This window comes from Phyllopteryx taeniolatus, chromosome 19 (assembly GCF_024500385.1).
Source record: "Phyllopteryx taeniolatus isolate TA_2022b chromosome 19, UOR_Ptae_1.2, whole genome shotgun sequence".
NCBI classification, from domain to species: domain Eukaryota; kingdom Metazoa; phylum Chordata; class Actinopteri; order Syngnathiformes; family Syngnathidae; genus Phyllopteryx; species Phyllopteryx taeniolatus.
In genome coordinates, this window is record NC_084520.1 from 7,258,152 (window position 1) to 7,280,031 (window position 21,880).

The window sequence follows — 21,880 nt, forward strand, 5'->3', positions numbered from 1 at the left end:
CCAGATGATACACATAATTGAGGCGTGCAAGAAGAGGTGTCAGAGAGAGACTACTGAAATGGAATAATAATATAATATAAAAATAAAATATTAATTGGGTTAACTGCATGCTATTGTAAGTTTAGGTTGTGGAAATATACTTCCCTACAAAATGTGTGTAAATTGAACTTCTGCAACGTTGCGTGCGCCATGTTTTGTTTTAATTTATTTTTATTTTTTTAGGTTTCTGTAATAGTAGAAACAGCCACAAGGTGGCACTGTAAACTCATAATAAAAACCTACCTTAAAAAGTCCATCAAACGTGTGTCATTGAAAAATAAAAAAGCAAGGCTGTCCTGCTCCACTCCATCGTCTGCATCTGGCTGATCATTGCCCCCAATGCAAGTGGACTATAACAGTGAAAGTGTGCTCAATTCTTGTATTTGCACGTTTATTTAGATGTTGCCACAATGTTTTCTCACTTGGAACTTGTACCGCTGTAAAATTCCATAGAATTTGTAGTGCAGTGCGTAATCCTGTTAACTAACAACAGCAATCAAAACCTCATTGCACTTGGTGGGGTCAATAAACCAATACCATCAACACTGTAGCGTCTGTGCTATTATTGTGAACTGGAGACGACGTGAACTGCTTGTTGAACTTTTCAGAAAGACCCAGCATATATTTGATAAATGTACACAAACTTCAGAGTCGTTTTTCAATATTTAATTAATCTCTTTTAAAAAGTTGGGATCGGTTACTGTACAGTTTCTGCAAAGAACAGTGCTGCTACTGCTGCTTTATTTTTTCTTGAAAACATAATACTTGGTTTTGCTTACATTAGAGCTCACCAGTACATAGTAGATTTAATTGGTTACAATTGTTCTAATCAAGCTGCTACACGTTTCATATTTCCATACTTGCTGTAGCTATTTAAGTTACAATAGAGTTTGAGATGCTACAAATATTACACTTAAACTGGGGGGCTTTACTCCCATTTCCACAATGCACACGTTTTCCTTGAATACATTGGCCGCTTGTCACTACTTCAGATTCTAATACTAAAAAAACAAACAAACAAAACAAAAACCTGTCCACTGCGGTTGTTTTTCTAGGGCCATATTTAAATTGTGGCACTGCAATGTAAAATACACTGGAATCATGTGACATACAGTACCAAAGGCCTACTATAACACATTAATATAACACACTCATTTGCACATTAAGTCAAGCGCACATTTATGCCAGAGCTCTCTGTGTGTCGTATATTTCATGTTACTATACAAAATAATCAATTCTGTTTGACTCTGACATCAACTATCATCAATCTTTAGAAATAAGTACTACATAAAGCCCTTTTCCAACTAATAGTGTACAAAATGTACAAAGCTTCACATTGAGTTTTACAAAGGAAAGAGACTTTCACAAAACATTACACGAATCCCAAAAAAATTTGTTTAAAAAAAAAAAGACAACAATGTATATTAAAGCAGTAATTGGATGAACAAAATGCAGGATTGTAGATGCGTAACATAGTTCTCATTTCATAAACTGTATTAGCCATTGCATATCATACAATTCTATCAAAACCAAAGGATCCTTACGTGAGAAACTCCAATTAAAAGCAAGAGGTGAACAAGTGTTGTGCATTGTTTTGTGTTGTTGTTTTTTTTTTTGTAAATTTGGGACATTTCCATAATCTAAGAAGTCAAGATTTACGAGAGGAAGTCTTGAAATACTTGATCTTACTTCCATGTCTCCTTTGAGCTATTCTAAATGTGTTTCCTCAACACAAATCCAGTGATACCTCCTGGGAATAATTGTCTGCTCCATATTGTGAGCTCCATATGGCACCACGAAATCTTGTGGGTGCTTGTTGCATGTCAGATGTATTACAGTATCATCACAAAAGTCTGATGCAGATTTGTTTTTTGTAAATATAGGCAGGCTGTTTAGCTGCAAAAGTAAGGTGATTGGTCAGAGGTTTGATTCTAATTTCAGTTTTCAGATGTGTTTTATTCCGCTGTAAATGTCACGAAAGCCTCACTTTGTTTGTACATTTCCATATCACTACAACATTTGTAAACACCTCTCTGTGCACTTCCTGATCTTCACCAACAAATAAGATTAACTGTTGCTTGTCCGCAGCAGCCTGTGGATCTGCACGGTGTCTTTTGCTATCCAGGCTTCAGTGGTGTTTGAAGCTCCAGGCTTGAAAATGCCCACACTTATTTCTCTGCAATAGTGCCTGAAGGCTGAAAAATAACATGAGTGTCCTCACAGGTCCACACACTCCAAGTTATGACCCAGACAATTCAGTAGTGAGAAACTCAGATTCACAGTGACTCGTTGCCTTTCATTCCCCTAAGGAAGGAAAACATAGAGTGTGTTTTCTATTTTCCCATCTCTCCTCTCGCTTTCTCCTCTTTTCCAAAGGGTCCGTGCCTCTGGCTCTTATGAGCTCCCTTTCCTCCTCTCCCCCTCCATGGTTTTCGATGAAGCTTGATGGGAGTTGACGTGATGGTGGCATTGTCCTCACCGTTGAGTTAATGCCGCCCCGGGGCTGCTGTCCCTGTATGCTTGGCCTGATGGCACCAAAAGCAAAACACTACATAGTGGAGCTACGATGGGAGAGTTTGAGAGCCAAGCAAAAGGTACACAGGGAAGCCAGCTGTGCATAGAGGTAGACAATGAGATACAAAGTACTGTATTTTTTTTTTTTTTTCAAGGACAATAGGCTCAGCAAAGCATCTGCAAAAGTGTGTTACGTACTGTTGATTGTATTCTAACAAGATCATAAAGGATAGTGGCCTATTTCCAGAGTGTGGTTAGGCTCAGGGTTTGAGGAAAGGTGTAAAAAGTTTATGTAATCCGTCATTTAAGAAGCAAATGCTTTTTTTTTTTTTTTTTTTTTCTGTCAATCCCCAGAAAATCTTATCACAAATAAAGCAAAGCTCTATCCCTGCTCTGTCTCTGTGCTAATGTATCTTAAGATCCCTAAGACTGAGAGTAGGAGAGCATATTATGGTGCTGGATCTGAAGTTGTTTAAGTCAGAGGATGGGTGATGGTGATTGGAAGGAGCCTGAGTGGTTTTCAAGTAACCTTGCTACATTTCTTTCCAGCTGGTCTACACAATTTCTACAAAGCACAATATGCTTGTTGGTATCTAAAGTTACTCTTCTCTCGCTACCATCTGCTGTATATTGTTGTCTCCTAAATTCTTTCTGCCCCCTTTTCACCTTTCTTGTGTAGTGTGACTGAAACTCTCGGGCTACCAATCCCAAACTCGGGTGTTTTCCCTAGCACCAGCTTTCAGAATGTTAAACCGTGGCAGGCCACTCCCAGTTAGCCACATCGCTCAGACTGTCACTTCTGTCGAACTGTGTGTGGAGTAGTTCTTTTGCCTGGTAGTAGCCTGTTGGTAGTAGGTTGGTTGAGAAGGGTGTTGCATGTGGAAATGCATCCCATGGCCTCCCACACCTCCTGCTCCGCCTCCTGCATACATCCCTCCACAGGGCTGGCTAAAAAGATTCGGCATGTTCTCGATGCTCTGTTGCCGATGGGTGGAGTAGCCGTGTCTCCAGTGGGAGGTGTGCGTGGGCCCGGACCCCGGGGCCGAGCTCTGCCTTTGGACGTGCCGACCGACCGGCTCCCAGGCTTTAAAGGCCGAGCTGGAGAGCAGTGGGTGCGTGGTGGTCTTTGGGAGGTGGGAGTGTTCCAGATGGCTGGAGGGGATGGAGATGGAGAGGGGAGCGTGGAGGTTGGATTGCGATGGAAGGTGCTGGTGGATGTATGACTTCTCTTTGGGCTGCACTGGCACTGGCTGAAAGGCGGGCGCCCGATAGTGGGCGAAGTCCATGAGTGGGAAGCTCTTGTAGTAACTGTGAGATGCACTCTCCGCTGCAAATGAGAAAGAAGGCAAATAAAGATGAGGGCGTTGTATTGCTGTTGTTCTGGTAGAGATCTGATGCGACTTCTGAGGGCACCTTCCTTGTTTAACCGAACCCACTTTAGTTTGGCTCTGGACTACTAATGGTCTGCTATATTATCAGAATGTTAGAATAAATACAAAGGCCTCGACCAATTTGGATTCTTTTTTAAGCCCATGCCGATTCTGATATTGGCAGAATAAAGTTTCGAACCGATCAATTATCTGACTATTCATCCATCCATTTTCTGTACCGCTTATCCTTATTTTTTGGTCCCAAAACACAATAAACATCGAAATTACAGGCAGGACATTTGACTGTTTTACAATACTTTGTCCTTAAGTATTTGTTCAAGTCTGCAAAAATAAATCGCTATTCATTTTTATGTTTGTTTGAATGTCATTATCCTTGTCTTATGTTGTAATGTGATAATGTGTTGAATAAAAATCTGCAAAAACATTTGCCCATTTTTGCCGTTTTGAAAAGGGCTAATATCGAACGATTAAATCGGCCAGCCAATTAATCAATCGGGCCCTAATAAAAAGACACCTTGACCATCTGTTTATGAATGTATGCTATAGTAAATACAGTTGTTTTATCTATACCCTTGGTGGATTTATTTGATTATGACTGAATCTCCCCAAATAACTTAAATGACAGTACAGCCTCATGAGTGAGCACATAACCTCATGCAACATTTGGCCATTTTCAGACGTTTGTCCTTCAGAGTCATTTTCAATTTGTCACAGTCTGATGCAGTTCTCGGTCACATCCAGATGCAACCTAAAATGAACCAATAATGTGTAAACAAAGTGTTGTATTGTGGGAGCACTGATAACAAGTCATACTTAATCCATGTTTTGTCTCTTTTAGGACCTGCCACATTTTGTCAGCAACGCCAGCTAGTACACTATATGCCCATATTTGAAACAAAAAGTTAAAACAAGTAACTGATGATGATACGTATTATCTTAATTGCTCTTTTCTCTAATCCCAAAGGACACAATCTACATAAATGTGATGAAGGGACATGACGGACATATAAAGGTACGTGTGCCAGGGTGTGGTAATGTGGCAATGGTGATTTATAAATAGTCTCGCCCAGAGTCCTGTGTGTGTGTGTGTGTGTGTGTGTGTGTGTGCATATTTACGTATGTCATGGGATGGCATGAATGTCAAGGAGAATTGTATAAATAAAGTCAACACTAAGGTTATCGCTGCAAGCTTTCTCATCACCTGAACAATTTTTCTTTCTTTATGCAAGTTTTCATCTTTTGCCCAAAAACGTGAATATTTTTTGAAACCGAATTTAAAGATTTGATTCAGTACGACTATTTGGAACTTACTGTATATACTTGGAGAAAACCCCTCACAAACCCCTGTGTCCTGTAAATGAATAAAAGCCATGCCTTAATTTCCTGATTACAAAGAATTAAGCCGAATAATTTCGGATGAAAACCACCTTGCCCTGGTCTTGATACTGTTACCTGCTGGTCAAGAATATAAATAAATGTACTTTTTATGTTGATTTTTAAATAATTTTACTACTTAATATGTATTTACGTGAGCTCAGTAGCAGCACAATTGGAGAATATTAAGTAACATCTACAACAAAGTACAAAGTTAACAGCGATGTCGGAGGAAAATTACACTAATTGGAAAGTGTATCCACAGAAACAAAGGTGATGGGCAAAAGGCAGCTGAAAAAGGGCATTTGTGCAGAGGGTAGCCTCCATGGTGGATGATAAAGGTTAATAAAATCCATCTTGTCAAGCAGAGATTTCCCTTTGGCTGAGGTTTGTTTGCTTCTAATGGCGTGCCTGAGGCTGGAGGGAGTTCTGTGTCCTGTTGCACCCGCTCAAGGACAACAACAGGTTTTTGCATAAGTGACCTTTAACCGACATGAAACTTTCTGTAAAAACACCCGATAAAAAGCATCAAGCTTATTTTACAAGGCGGAGGTTCACTTTTACATGTCGACGCAAGATAGTCTAATAGAAAAGGACTTCACACGAGGATGTGGATGAACATTTTATTGTACAATCCATCACTGATAATACTGTATGGCTACTATGACTTAACAGAGCCGGTCAAAATCATTTGTTAAGGCACTGTGTTTGGATATATTGGATTTCTCTAGATTGCGTCGGTGTACCGAACGAAGTAACCCTGAGCCCATACAGTATCTCTTGGACTCAATAGCATTTACGGATGAATCATCAAGCAGTTACAGCAAATCGCCCATCACACCACAGTGGCCTATAGAAGCTTAGAGTGCGGCCTCCTCTTTAAGATCACCTCTCAGGTCGCCGCTGGGCAACGACACCGTCGTTAGCTGGCTGTTCTTGTGTTGCCAGCCAGCTCTACTCAAAAGGTTATCATGCCAGTTGTAGTCAGTGTCATATTGTGGAACAGCGTGCGTTCACGACTTACCCACGGCTTTGAGAGAGGTGTACTTGTTGAGTCCTACTGTGCCGTGGTTGCTGTGAGAGTGAGGAAGGCCTTGTCCTAATGCGCCACGAGCTGAGTTATTTAGATGGTACTGCTCTAGTGGGACACAGAAAAAAGGGAAAAACAGAGGAGGTCAGAAAGGCGAGCACCGTCACATATAGAAACATTCCCTCACTCGCCGCCTTGTTCATCGAGCGGCAGAATGTGCCCAGCGCGTTGACCGAATGCCCCCCATCCCAGATGTGCTCTGATGCCGACACCGCTTCAGCTGCTTTTTTTCCGGTCTGCAACAGCTGTCTGTCCTGTCGTTGGCTGAGAAACCCGGTGTGGGTGTGGTTATTATGCTAATGAGCTCCACTGTTTGGTAACAGTTGGGTTGAGGTGCTCACTCACAGGCATTTTCAGAAATAGGCAGACAACTCAATTGACTTGGTTGTTTAATTTAACTGTTGATAAAGAGACAAAACAATCTGTACACAAACATTTAAAAAATAGATGGGTTTTTTTTCATATGACCCCTTTACAATCTGACATGAATAATGAAGTAATACCACTTTGCACCTCTAGCGCAGTGTTTCCCAACTTTTATTTTGAGCCAAGGCACCCATGTTACTTTAGAAAAATCACAAGACACAGCCCCAAACAAAAATGTAACAAAAAGTATAATTATTGAAATAATGATAATAATCCCATGCCAATTTACTCACAAACTGACTTGTGAAGTCTTTGCTCGTTTTATTGAACACAAAGCTGATATACCCGCAGGAAGCCATGACCTATTCTGTTGTATGAATGGCAACAGGTGGATGTACCTTCTGCTGATTAAGTGCAGTTGAATGACGATGATCTCTCTCTCTCTCTCTCTCTCTCTCTCTCTCTCTCCCGGGCCACGGCATACTATGGTGCCCTGGCACACCGGTTGGGAATTATTGCTTTTGAGGAAATAGTGAATGACATTGGGTTTTTGTGTCTTTACTGTACCTCTCTAAGGATGTCAGTTTAAGCCCATCCACAAAGACAAAACTCAACTCCACAGTTGTAAGATTAAGATTCACAGTGTAATGTAGTAATCTAATGTAATGTAATGTAATGTAATGGAGACAAAAAAAAGATGCAAGTAGGTTTGTTAGGTTAGTGTGGTTAAATTTTCGTGCACCTGTGCTTCCGAGTCGGTGGTCTCCCGGGAGGACTCCGACTTCCGTCTGGCATGGGGTGAATGAAGATTTCGAGACACTTGGCATTTGGGCTAATTCGATTTATTGAACAGGCCTTAGTGTCATAGCAGCTGCTGCATTGTCAGAACGACGAAAAAGCCCCCGAAAACCCTGGGATCTCAGTTTATCAAGGTTCTAATTCTCTGGGCGTGGACTTAGCCCCCTCCCTCGTTGCATCCGGAAAGATGCTGCTCCTCATGACCATATTTGGAATCGTACCTGCCAGCTGGTGTCTCTTTGGGTGTGTGAAATACCACTACTCCTCTGCTGTCGTCTCTCAGCCTGGTCAATCTTACCCCCGGGGGTCCTTTGTTACGATAATGCCAAACAGTCCTCTTTGAAGACCAGGACCGGTTGTAAACCCCCGACAGGTTTCTGTCAGGGGGATGCAAGACCCCCCAATCAACATATAACTGGTTAAAGGATGTTCTTTGATGTAGAAGTACAAAGAAAAGACAGTTGGTGGGAACACAGGTCTCCAAACATTTGTCCTTCCCGAAGGAACTCTGATTGTGTTACTATGAAAATATACTACATTAGCAAATATGTACTTGCTTTTTTTTTTTTTTTTTTTTTGCCTGGCAACATAATTGTCAAATCAACTGATAATAAAAGTGCAGCAGTGCGTTGTCAAACCGCACTATATGAGGCCATGGTAACAATTGTGGATTATGCTGTATATGTCACGCACCAAGCTGGAACACCCTGTCTCAGATTGTCTCTGTAGCTTTCTGCATTGTCTTGTTCACATTTGCATCTTTTCTCCTCACCCACTTACTAATCCACCTGTCACCTGTCTGCTGCTCTTCCCACCAGTTCTTTTCCTACGCCTGCTTGTCATCTTTCAAAACAGTTCATTGTGCTCGTCACCTCTCAGCTCGCTGGTTCTGCCACTTTTTCACCACCCCACCCACCCACTTGTGTTCTGCCTTGTTTTGCACATTGAGATTTCAACTGTCTGCACTTTGATTTGTTATAAGATGTAACTGTATGTTTAATTATGCATGGGTGCTTCTGTTTCTGGAACTAACATTGACATGGTTATTTTATTTTTTTTTAACTTTGAAAAGTTACAACTCGTAATAGTCTAACAATGCAGATTTGTACCACTCAGAACAGACACTGTGGAAACAAATGAATTTCAGTTTAGGACAGTGTGGGACAACAGCCCCAACTCTGACAGCCTGTCATTCCCATGCCAAATGAACTGAGGCTAATGAACAATGGAACAAACTAGCTGGGAGAGTAAAGCCGTGGTTATTAGCATTAATGAAGCCCACTGATGCAGCCAACGCACTTGATGTCAGCCTCGGGGATGTATGCGGCACACACGCAACCACACAGCAGGCTGTTAAATTCACTTTGGAGAGAGTGCAACCAAATAAGCGGCATTTAGAATTATGGCAATGTCTTTAACCCATAAAATGTGTGTGGCAGTGCCTGTCTGAGTCACAGCTGTTTCATTTAATTCAATAAGTATTGTGTATTTGTGTGCTCATCTGGCTGGTTTACCAACGCACAAAGTCAAGTCTATTTGTACTTGGGCACCGCATCAAAGACAAATCATCTCATCACTTCAATGACTGTCGGTCAAACGCAATACATGTAACTGCGGAATACTAATCTCTTGTCACACACTGGGAAGAGAGAGTGAGCGTCACTTGTGGTTAGGGTGATGAAAACAGAGAGAGAGGGGCGGAGGAAGGCAGGATGTTCTGGTGAAATAAATTAGAGATTCATGTGGAAGCCAGAGAGGTAGAGAGATGTCACTTCACTGCAACAACACTTTTAACACTTTCGCCTCACATCTTTAAACCTTAATCAGCACGCACACATATGCATACACACACATACACTCACACTCGCACGAAACACGCATGCACACACTGGTTTAAACTGATTACCCAGTGAGATGTTTCGTACTCTGGGTGTATGCGAGCCAGCACACAAAACCAAAAAACATCCTCCACCATATAATCCAGTGATTTCTCAGCGTGTGATGTATGGATTATGAGGAGGGGCGGGGAGAGTCCTTCTTGATCATCTTCATTGTCTGTTTTGTCCTTCTGATTAGCTCTGTACATTCATCAGTGATTTTGTGATTAAGTGTTAGAAAAGTGACGCCATTGCAGAACTGTCTGAACGGGAAATAGGCACTGTTCTGAATAAAAAACGGGAACCACAGAGAAAAAGACACCTAAAGCTATTAATGAGTCTATCTTTCCCCTCTAAGGTTGCAACATGTGAGCAGCTCACATGTGAGCGGCGCCTCGCTGAAAACGCATGTAATTGTTCTTGCAATTTGAGTTAGTACGTTAGCTCTAAAAATCTACGGACCTGTGTGTTGTTTTTAACGACCTTTTGTAGAATCGGAAAATAATAGGACATATACACAGTGACAAATGTTATATATGGTCATTACCGCACTGCCATAACAACATACAGTATGTCTGTTGCCTTAAGACTTTTGCACACTAGTGTACATAAATATTGGAATTTGTAGAAAAGGCCAAATAATTGAGAAATTGAGCGAGAATTTGGTGCCATGTTATATTGCTCATTTCGCCACAGAAAGGTTTACATTTAAAAAAAAATTATACCCATTATAATCCCCCAAGGTGGCACGGTGGGCGACTGGTTAGCACATCTGCCTCACAGTTCTGAGGACCCCGCCTGCGTGGAGTTTTCTCCGGGCACTCCGGTTTCCTCCCACATCCCCAAAACATGCATGGAAGGTTGATTGAAGACTCTAAATTGCCCGTAGGTGTGTATGTGAGTGTGGTTGTTTGTTCATATGTGCCACATATGTGATTGGCTGGTGACCAGTTCAGGTTGTACCCCGCCTCTCGCCCGCAGATAGCTGGGATAGGCTCCAGCACGCCCGCGACCCTCGTGAGGAAAAGCGGTACAGGAAATGGACGGATGGATAATCCCCCAATTGGAAATTCAACTCTCACCAGAGAACCAGATCACACACATGCAGGCATGCAAGAGGAATTGTCAAAGTGAAAGTGGTGCACAAACAGCACTGCCATGCTTGAACAGTGACTCTCCAGCTCTCAAGCCCTGAAAGATGAGCATCCAAATGTAAACAATTAAGTCGATAATTATTATTTTTTTTATGACTCAGAACTATAGTGTGTGCATAGTGTCATCCATATATTAAACATTTCCCTTTCCCCACTTTTGGGAGGAATGAAGGAAGCTACCTCAGCAAATTTGTCTCATTTTAAGTAAAAAAAAACAACAACACGACAACAAGAAGGTATTTTGACTCTTGAGGAACACGGCAGAAATACTGATGTTGGACTCGCATCTTTGGGGACGTTGAATTATTTACACAAGCACAGAACCAGCCTGCACTTTCCACTTTTCCACTGGTGTGCTATTGTGAGTGCTCATGACCGTGAAAGAATGGTGAAGGCCAGCACGTTTCTGAGCAAATTTGTGTGTGTGCAGGTGCGCGTGCGTGCAAGTGCATGGGTGTGTAATGAGACATAAAAGAGTTTTAAGGGAAAGCAAAAAGCAGAGAGGTTTTTGTCTGGAGGAAATCTAAATGTCTCCGTGTGTATTTGCGACACTGCAGTGGTACGAATGAGAAAGATTAAACGTAAAGATGCACACAGAGTTTATGCCGCATCCAAGCTTGCTGTGATATTTTACTACAATGGCGCCGTGTGATGTACTGAGTTAGTCAAGAAGACGTCACAGCAGCGCAAGAGCGCAGATTCACATCGGCATCGTTAATTTGCAAGAAGCCGTTTGCCCTGTTCTAGCCTCACCTGAGACTAGAGAGTGTGGACAGACTTTTAGACGAGCTGCCAAAGAGCAACTGCTCTTAACTGCTGAGGGTTAAAAGTTCAAATCAAGGTGAAACGTGCGTATTGATGATGTTCTGTTCTACTGTCACGTTGCTTCTGCAGTCGTGTTCGTTAAATAGGTCAGTTTTTGTTTCTCGCTTCCAGCTTTTTTTTCTGCAATGAGTCATGTTTGCTGGAGAATATTGGACCATATTTCTGCTTCTAATCCTTAACTGAACATCGCTAATCTGCTAATAGCTCACGGAAACCTTCAAAACTTTATATGGCTCGAAAGGTTTCTGACTTTATTTATTTATTTATTTTTTTAGGGGAATGTCAGCAGACCTTTTACCTCATGCCTCTCATCAATTTAAACATGCTCAATTACCCTGCATATGTGTGTTTAATCAGCATTAGTTTTACCCCCCCCAAAGCCCCTCTGCTGTCTATTCTACTGTGGAAAAACCAATACTGCTCAGCTGTTTGGAGCCCATGCAATCTATCCAATGTTCCACTTTGTCTCATGGCTCAATTTACACACTCTGGTTCAACCTAACTTCAAAATAAAATGTGTAAATGAAATGCAATCAAATAAAAAGAAGACCAATTGCTGAGAAATCCAGCAGAGGTCAGAGCGCTGCATCTCAAAGAGTGCTGAGAGTGCAAAATCTTCTACAGCTGAAGATATCACATGAATATACTGAAGTGTACTGCACTTTTACTTCCAACAAATACTAATAAAAGCCATGCACAAACACAAAAACAATACTTTCCCCTTTTTTATGGCAGTGAGATATTGAATATATTATTGTGTTTATAGTTTGCAGTACATAGTTTGACCACAGTCATGATCGTCTTTTCCAAAATGAAGGCCTTAATTATGCCTAAAAATAACAACAACAAAAAAGGCTTTATACTTAAACCTAAATATATGCTGATCAAGGGTCCTACCACAGACACAATGAAGCATATACACTATACGCTACATATTCTTTGGAAAACCTTGTTTGGAATCTGCAGTCACTTAAAAGTTTTATATCCTGGTGGTCATATTTAACTAAAATTACAATAGATTGGCCTTGTACAGGCATAGACTATGTTGTATTGCAAACAGCTCTCAGGATAATGCAGTACAGCTCTCCACCACTGCAAACCACAACTATGACAATTATACTGATAATAGTAAATGGCACTCTTATAGTGTTTTTTGGGGACTCCCTAAGACAAGCACACTCTCATAGCAATTGTTAAAGTAATACTGCACGTCTCTGACAGGGTCAAGCAAAATTTGGCCGGCAGTTCTTGTATTGAACCTCATTAGAGTCGATAGGATATAGGGTTTTACAATAATACTTAACAATAGCAATAATTCCATATGCACGCAAGCTTTGACAACACAAATTGCATTTTCCGGTTACGAAGACATACAGCCAGCCAACCGCCAAGATTCTACAATAATACTTAACATATTTACGTTTTCATATGTACCTTTGCGCCAAATGTTGTGGCTGGTGAGTGTTAAATGCCAACTATACCCAATCTGAAGATATACTTCCAAATGTTTTTTTCACAACAGATTTAACAAAAGGGAACACAACTACAAATGAAAATATGCTATCAGTGGTACTCATTGACACCAGAGAAATCCAAAACCAACTGACTTCATCAATATTTATGATCTTATTAATTCGTTAAAAACCTGGACTAAGAGGCGTTTAAATACCGGCAATTTGGAGACTCTAAAATAAGCATTTCAAGCGTACGCAGTAATCAGTGAAGCACTTGGGATTAAAATGTCCCATTCATATCATTAGCAATTTGCGAAAATCTCCTTACTAAGTATTTGAAGCTGCGGGGGGCCTCTCATATGAACCCCCCGCCCCACTGCACCCCCCACCCCCCACCTTCACATGCACAAACTCTCGTGCATGGTCACATGATCACATGGAGACTAACACCAGTGAATAAAAAGAAACTTGGGCAGCATAAATAAAAACAAGACGACACATGCGTTTTAATCTCCATTATAATACTATATCGGCAAGTGGCTTATTCTGTACCTCATTCATATGGGTTGTATACATGTTGCTGGTGCACATGGGGCCTAAAGGGGTCTAGTCTGCTTACATTAACATAGTAATTAGAAAGGGTGTGTTGTCATCCTGCAATGCTGCACGTGCAGCAAGCATGTGTTCTATGCATGTATTACAGATACTCTGTCCTCTCCCTTCTGACTACATCACCCCTTAAAATCCAAAATGATCAGTAATCACTTATGAATTGTGTCTGTAGTGTGTCTGTTTTAAGTTAATGTGTGACATGATGCCAATCAATAAAATCAATAAAGTGTACTAATACCGATAAACTACGTAAACTATTTCCTCCCCATTACGTATCTGTCAGTCATCTTCAAATGCTGAATAGTTTGACTTTATTTAGTTTCTATTATAGAGTGGTTCATTTATCTTAATACATTCAGGACAATTAGGAATTGCACAACTGTTGATGGCAACAATTTGAACCTGGGACAAATAAAGTCACTATACATTATATTTAAATAATGGCATAAAAAATATTGTTTCAAAATTACAGCAGGTTTGCTGTCAACCGGTGTTATGGACTAGATTACTGTTTGTTTCACTTTGGAAGTTACGCTGCAGTGTTAACTCACAGAACATTTTTCATACATGCTGTGTGCGGGGATACAATAATTAATCATTCTTGGTATCATCACTCGCCTCCCAAAAAAAATAAAACAATAAAAAATAAATAAATAAAAAAAACATCAGCAACCATTGGAAAAGCTCACATTATCCAGGTCAAGACTTGTTATTCCACTTACAAAAACGAACAGTTTACAATTGATCCAACACTCACAAGCTACAAAGTCCTGTAACCTTGATTTAAATAGAAAATGGAAAGACTGATGACGTGTGGCTGGAAGGTAAAGCGTAAAAAGCCTCTGGGACTAACAAGAGTGACAGACTTTGACTCCCCCACTTTTTGAGTGTGTGTTTGTATGTTTCAATATATGCAGCAATATATGCAGCAATATATTTATATATTGAATATATTTGTTGGTCCATGAAATGCAAGTGTCACTTTATTAGGTACACCTTATGTGACTATTATAGTACCTAACATGGTGCAAGGAATATTCTGGAGACATTTCGGTGACATTACCACACAAGTCGCCATCTTGGACATTGTTATTGCTATCAACTAAATTGCTGTACGTGTCAGTCAACCCGTGTGTGTCCACGCCCTCCCGTTTAGCTCACCGCTCCTGCTGCGCTGCATCCTGGACGAGACGCCGTTGGCTCTGCCTCCGCTAGGCGAACTGGTCACGGCGGTCTCCACCGGGCTCAGTTCTCCTCCCTGTTGCTTCAGCAGGTCAGTCAGTGTCCTGGATGGCAATCAAACAGTCTTGTTTTGAATCAATAGAAACCATAGTCCGCATTCATGACTACTGACAATAATGACTAAACTTAGGTCCTCGTTCTCATCTCTCATTCTGAACCAGAAATGATCAGTCATCCCCTCCTCACATCTTGACTATTGCATTTCTCTCTTCTCCTGTCAACAAAACTTCATTAGACTGTCTCCAACTAGTTTAGAATGCTTATGCTTTTGTCAAGATCCCGTAAGTTCGTCACTCCTGGTCTGTCGTCCTTACTGTTTTAATCGGTGGTAATATTGCAGAGCGGCTACATTTAAAGTGCTGTGTAAAAGTATCTGCCCCATTCGCAAATTCTTATTTTTATTTTTTTTTTGCATAGTTTCCCCACTTTGTTGAAGATCATCAAACAAATGTAAATATCAGAAAAAAGATAACCCAAGTAAACATAAAATGCAGTTTTTAAATGAGTGTGGATAAGCGATTCACACAATGGATGGATGTATTTATTAAGGGAAAAAAAGCTATTCCAACTTACCTGGCCCTGTGTGAAAAAGTAATTCCCCTCCATTAAATCAAGCACCGACTGTGGCTAATCCCACTTTCTAGAAAGCTGAGTTAATTTTCACTGACCAAATCCAAGCCTAACCTGTTCAATCATGAAATCACTTAAATAGAATTTGACAAAATGAATTTCAAAGAGCTGCAACAAAATGCCACGATCCAAAGAAATTCAAGAGCAGACGTGAAATAAATTGACATCTATCAGTCTGGAAAGGGTTACAAAGCCATTTCCAAAGCTTTAGGACTCCAGCAAACCACTGTGACAGCCATTATCCACAAATGGATAAAACATGGAACAGATGAAACTTCCCTGGAGTGGCCGGCCTACAAAAATTACCCCAAGAGCACAGCGGCGACTCATCCAGGAGATCACAAAAGAAGCCAGGACAACATCTAAAGATATGTAGGCCTCCCTTGCCTCAGTTAAGGTCAGCGTTCATGACTCAACAATCAGGAAGAGATTGGGCAAAAATGGCATCCATGGCAGAGTTTTAAGGCAAAAACCACTGCTGAGCAGAAATAACATAAATGCTAGTCTTACTTTTGCCCGAAACATCTGAATGATTACGAAGATTTTTGGGAGAATATTCTATGGACTAACAAGCCCAAAGTTGAACTTTTAGAAAATGTGTTTCTCATTACATCTGGTGTAAATGTAACCCAGCATTTCAGAAAAAGAACATCAGGCACAGAGTCAAACATCATGGTGGTAGTGTGATGGTCTGGGGTTGCTTCGATTCCTGAGGACCCGCACAACTTGGTGTGATTGAAGAAACCATGAATTCTGCTCTTTACCAGAAAATCCTGAAGGAGAATGTTCAGCCATCAGTTTGTGACCTCAAGGTAAAGCGCACTTGTGCTCTGCAGCAGGACAACGATTCAAAACACACCAGCAAGTCACCTTCTGAATGGCTTAAAAAAAAAAGAAGGTTTTGGAGTGGCCTATTCAAAGTCCAGTCATCAATCTGATAAAAATGCTGCGACATGACTTTAAAAAGGCCCTTCATCCTGGAAAATCCTCTAGTGTTGCTCAATTAAAACAATTCTGCAAGGGAGAGTGGGCCAAAACATCTCCAGAGATGTGAAAGACTAATTGCCAGATATAAAAAATGCTTGATTTCAGTTGTTGATACTGAGGATGGTCCAACTAGTTATTATCATTTCCACACAGGGCCAAGTAGCTTTCAATATTTTTTTCCCCCCTTGATAAGTAAATTCCTCATTTAAAAACAGCATTTTATGTTCACTTGGGTTATCTTTGTCTGATAGTTACATTTGTTTGATGATCTTAAACAAATTGAAAACTGTTTGCAGTTTTCAATTTGCAAAAAAACAACCAAGGACTTGAGAAGAGGGAAAATACTTTTGGCACTGTAAAAAACCAAAAATCTATTTCAAGAGGCACATTTCCAACGTCCGTGTTTTACCTTGCTCAAGGCTGAAATCCAGTCGTACTTGACTGGCGGCTTGTTTTGCTGTACAACATATGGGCAAGTTTTCCTGCAATATGGTCCTTTTGGATTAAGAGTTTTCTGCGTGCATACACACACACACACAAACGCGTACACACACACACGGTAATAAACACATTAGCACTCTTTTTTTCAGATTTTAGCACTGATGCTATTCACTCTCTTGATCAATAATTCAAACAGTAGTGCCTCTGTTCTTCTAATGAAGCGCATGTAGTAGCGTGTGCACGCACACACACACACACACACAAACCTAGATTACAACCGGCCTGCCAGTGACAGCAAGCGGCAGCTTGTTAGCACTAACGCGACCGTGATCTTCTACAGATTGTCTGTTGTAGGAATGATGTCATTGAAAAATGGTGTCACAGATGCCAAAATGGAACCGCTGCAGGCACTTTGCTTATGGCATGGAGGTGTCTCTGTATCAGATATGATAAAGTTGCCTGATCAGCCAAATATAAAATGACTACCATGCATATCTTTTGTTTCATACAGAAATACAGCGCAAATGGACTTTAATTGGCAGAACCTTTATAAAGCATTCTCATAATAACATGCAGTAAATCACTCACGGTGGAGAGATTCATAGTAATAGATACACACGGATAGGATGCCCCACTTGAATGATGAGTGTGAGCAGCTCTCTTTCACACCAGCAAATTATATTCATTCATTCAAATCAATTCCCATCTTAATCATCTTACTGTCAATCCTTTTGTGCCAGTGAAAGACTTTATTCAATTTTGACGCAAAGTAGCCCCATTTAAAATATTTGCCTTGGCACGACAGAAGCACTTATCCTGCACAATCTTTTCTCCTTCTGCTCCCCCCATCAAGCTAAAATTGGTCCCAAATCTATTTCTCTTCTTCCTCCTCCTCTTTAAAGCATGGCGTTAGTCTTCGTCTCCTCCAGTCTCTCTGACTCATTGCCATGCAGCGCCTCGGGCCACCACACGCGCCTCTCTTGGCTCGCCGCTCAAACAACTTGCTGATTTGGACTTTTAATCTTCAACAAAAAGTGCACCTGTCCCCGAGCGATGCAGTGTTTATGGAGCAGTGGCTCAGCGTCATGCTACTTTCTGGGGATGCCTTTGAAAGAGGGAAAATGGCAGTGCTATGGGCTGGTTAGAATTTTATGACACGCTGGGCAGCGACACAAATATCTTGCGGTATTTGCAAATTAAATCCAAACCAGTGACGATATTGATCACCTTGTCACTAGCCTCCTATTAAGCCATACTCTACATCTAGCATTTTCACTTGTGTGTCAGAGTGTAGAAAGCGACACGGCACAATATTCAAATCATCCATTTGAATATCTAACTACAGCATGTCTTCATATACATTTTCATAACACCAGAAAATTATGTCATCTATCAGCCCATCAACCAAAATATAAAAGTAGGCCTTTAGCAACATAGAGAGCAATGACACAAGAGAGCAACTGCTGATGTGCTTCAAAAGATTGTTTTTTTCGATTTATCTTTGCTTGTGCTATAATTTCAAAACATTTCCAAACTGTAGCTCCAGAATACTTTTTTGAATGTACATAAACCTCCAAATAATGTGAGCAGTAAACTGCTTGTCCATGTTACTATTGCACAAATGATCACCAAATACAATACATCCAGTTGTCAATATATTTTGCAGCAATAGGATGAAACCCAGCTTTAGGAAACCACACCAAATTTTAAGCGCTCACATATCATATTCCATGCGTAACCTTCAAATGTTATGTAACAACACGACTGACAGCTGTGTGTGATCAACCGCTTCCACACCCTCGGATCACATTGCAGCCACGGGGAGTTGAGACTTCATGAATGCCCTGTGACAATCAATAACAATAATGTCGGCCACATCAGAACACAGACACGCTGATTAGTAAAAGCTGATATTAGCGAGACCTTATTGATCGCTATGGCGCGCATATACGAAGCTTAACAAACATGATTAGATAATCATGTTCTAGCAAGACTTAACATCGAGCATCGTGATTTGCTTTCATGCGAACTCTTTCAATTTTAGCGAGCGCTCAACCATTTGACAATTTTGAACAGGAATGATGATCGAGGATAATCAAGCAGAACCATTAAAAGTCTTTTATTTTTTGTATTTGTTAATGTTGGCAATAAAGATATCATTTCCGTTGAAGGGCTCCTGGTGTATTTACCATTACAGAAACAGACAAAATAACTTTGGTAATTACCAATGTTGTGAATTTAGGGCAGATGTGGCACAAACCTTGCATTGGGTGGTGGTCTAATAAATTTGTTCAGCACTTCCATCATGCACATGCCCTTGTAGTTTGGCCAGTATACGTTATTATTTCATCTCTCTGACTTTAAAGTCACACTGACAGATCAGTGATGGTCCGCCGTTGCCCCCCGTCAGTGCAATAATCTACTTCGGCCGCACATCTTGGCCAAATGTTACTTGACAGCATGTGGCTTAGCTGGAAACACGACACTTTGAGATAATGCTCGAGTGAAAACACAAAGTGACCTTGGCACGTTTCTCCGTTCCGCCGTGGTTTTAGTTCTCTTCTGTAGTCTCCTGTGTCTCTTCATCAAAGGTTAAAGAGATTTATCTCACTCACTGATAAAATAAAGACTAAAATAACAATCATTTTAGCCATGAATTAATCAACTTTGTGATACATCAATACAGCGGATATAAAAAGTCTACACACCCCTGTTCAAATGGCAGGTTTTTGCGATGCAAAAAAATATGAGTCCAAGATAAATCATTTAAAAACTTTGTCTACCATGATTGTAACCTATAGCCTGTAAAAACTAACATTTTTTGAGAGGGGAACTAAAAATAAACTGAACTGAAACAATGCGGTTGCACAAATATGCACACCCTCTTATAACTGGGATGTGGCTGTGTTCAGAACCAATCAAATTTCAACTCAGTTCAAATGGGAGTCATTACACACCTGTCACCTCACATGACAAAAGTGCCTCACATTGGATCACACAAAATCCATAGAAATGTGGATTAGTCCCGTCATAAGTCCCGTGATTAAGATTTTACACAGTTACTTTCCTCACTTCTATTTCTCTCAGGCAATCAGGGAGACAGATTTTGAACTAAAACCGGTCAAATATTTACGCTTTTTGGTCCGAAGTAAGCTCGAAACAACAAGTTTGTCATGCACATACTGCTGTTGAGCATGTAGATGCAAAATGGAGCAATACTGCGTAACTAACGGAATAATGGTGACACACACGTGTGGTGATTTGACATTTCCCAAGTAGCACACACAACCACCCGACTTGGAGTACGTAACATGTTTCTCTCTTGCGGAGTCAACCGTATCTCAAAAACGGAGAAAATTCAATGAAGGTGTTTGCACATACAACCATCAGCGCATAATCTTGAATAAAAGCATTTGCGTCCATCCTTCACTCGGATTTGTTTGCATTTAGTTTACTTTTAAAGTCAAGTTTTTTTTTCTGGGTTATTATTTAGCCGTTGATGCTGCTGCATAACTCACTGAAAAGTTGTCAAATTGAGAAAATAATAAAATTACTCATGAAAAAGTGAGTGGAACACACAGTGATGAAATGTGTGTTCAATCTCAGCTAACAATTGTTTTCACATCTTATTGATGTTGTGCGTGTATGTGTTTGTCTGCCGGATGACACACAAAGATGTAAGTTAAAAAATGAAATGAAATAGTTTATTTTGTCTCTGTTTGTGTATTTGTGCCCCCCTCTTGCCCAAAGTCAGCTGGGATAGGCTCCAACTCATGCGACTTTGAGTCACTGTAGAAACGGATGGATGGATATCATCACCCTGTTGTGTAAATTCAATACATTTCAGCTTTGATAAACTAACTCACTGTTATATATATTTTTAAATTAATTAGTTTACATACATTTATTGGTAACATTTTTGGTACCTTGGCAGAGGAATGCTTTTTTAGTTATTATTCTTCATACCAATAAAACTCATATTTATCTATGTTTTTTTTTTGTATCTATAGTGAAAGTAATGGACACAGATGAAATGAATGCCCTCAGAGTCTTGCTGCGTGTGACTCATATGAACTCGACCCTTTTTTTTTTCTTCCCTTTTATGAACTTGAAAAAGAAAATGTTAACATGCTGGTCCTTAAGATTAAAAAAATAAAAAGCCGACAATCGTTTAGATGTGAAGCATTCTTGCGTCGCCTTGAAACGTACAAAAGCAGAGAGCTAAAAAGAAAAAGTGCCGACCCACATTGAAGTGTTTCTGGGGTGCCCAGTGGAGCTCGGCGAGACTGAAGAGAAGTAGGAGAGAGGAACATAATGCTGCCTGCGGGAGAAAATTGACACATTTGATGGGAAGTTGTCAACGTAGATGTGATCAGATTGGAAAGAGGATAGAATTGCAGTTATGGGGAAAGCGCTCACGTGCGACATTAACACATTTGCCGGCAAGCATAAATGCATGTGAAGACGAACTTCAACCAGCAATGTGGTGGCAGGTGAGAGGTGATAGACAGTGACAGCTCCACCCCTGGAGGTAAGAAACTCGCTGAAAACTTTCATTCTCTTTTCTTGTTTTTTTTAAATACTTTTCTTCACACGGCAGCCATTTAAAGCTCAGTAAGTTGCCTGGCGTGCGTCTTTCTTCTCGAGTGGAAGTCGTTGGAAAAAATGGCAGCAGCAGAGGAGACAAAGCTCACCAGGGAGCAGTTATCACAGACGGCAGTGATACGGTCCGAGTGGAACCACTCTTGGTTAGTGGGGAGCATTTGTTCAAAAATAATAACAATAAAGATGAATTTTACTGCAGCTGTCATTTGTTCTTAGCGGGTTTCTCAAACATTTTCGCTTCAATACTTGAATAAAAAATCTGGTTCTTCCCCAGCACCCAAATTTAAGACATCCACAGTATATACAGTGAGTTCGGAACATATTCGGACCCATTTACATTTTTCACTCTTTGCTATATTGAAGCCATTTGCTAACAACATTTAAGTACATTTTCCCCCTTACAATGCACACACAGCACCCCATATTGATAGAAAAAAAACAGAATTGTTGAAATTTTTGCAGATTTATTAAAAAAGAAAAC

General features: G+C 40.5%; 1 protein-coding gene across 1 annotated transcript in view; it reads right to left on the reverse strand.

The window, feature by feature from the left end:
- Positions 1 to 545: 545 nt before the first annotated feature.
- shisa8b (shisa family member 8b) overlaps positions 546 to 21,880 on the reverse strand; it is a 28,609-nt gene continuing 7,274 nt past the window's right edge. The window contains exons 3-5 of the mRNA XM_061756767.1: positions 14,656 to 14,780; positions 6,343 to 6,456; positions 546 to 3,880 (exon numbers count right to left, since the gene is read on the reverse strand). Coding sequence (XP_061612751.1) covers positions 3,339 to 3,880; positions 6,343 to 6,456; positions 14,656 to 14,780 — 781 coding nt within the window. The 3' untranslated portion in view covers positions 546 to 3,338. The remainder of the gene's footprint in view (positions 3,881 to 6,342; positions 6,457 to 14,655; positions 14,781 to 21,880) is intronic.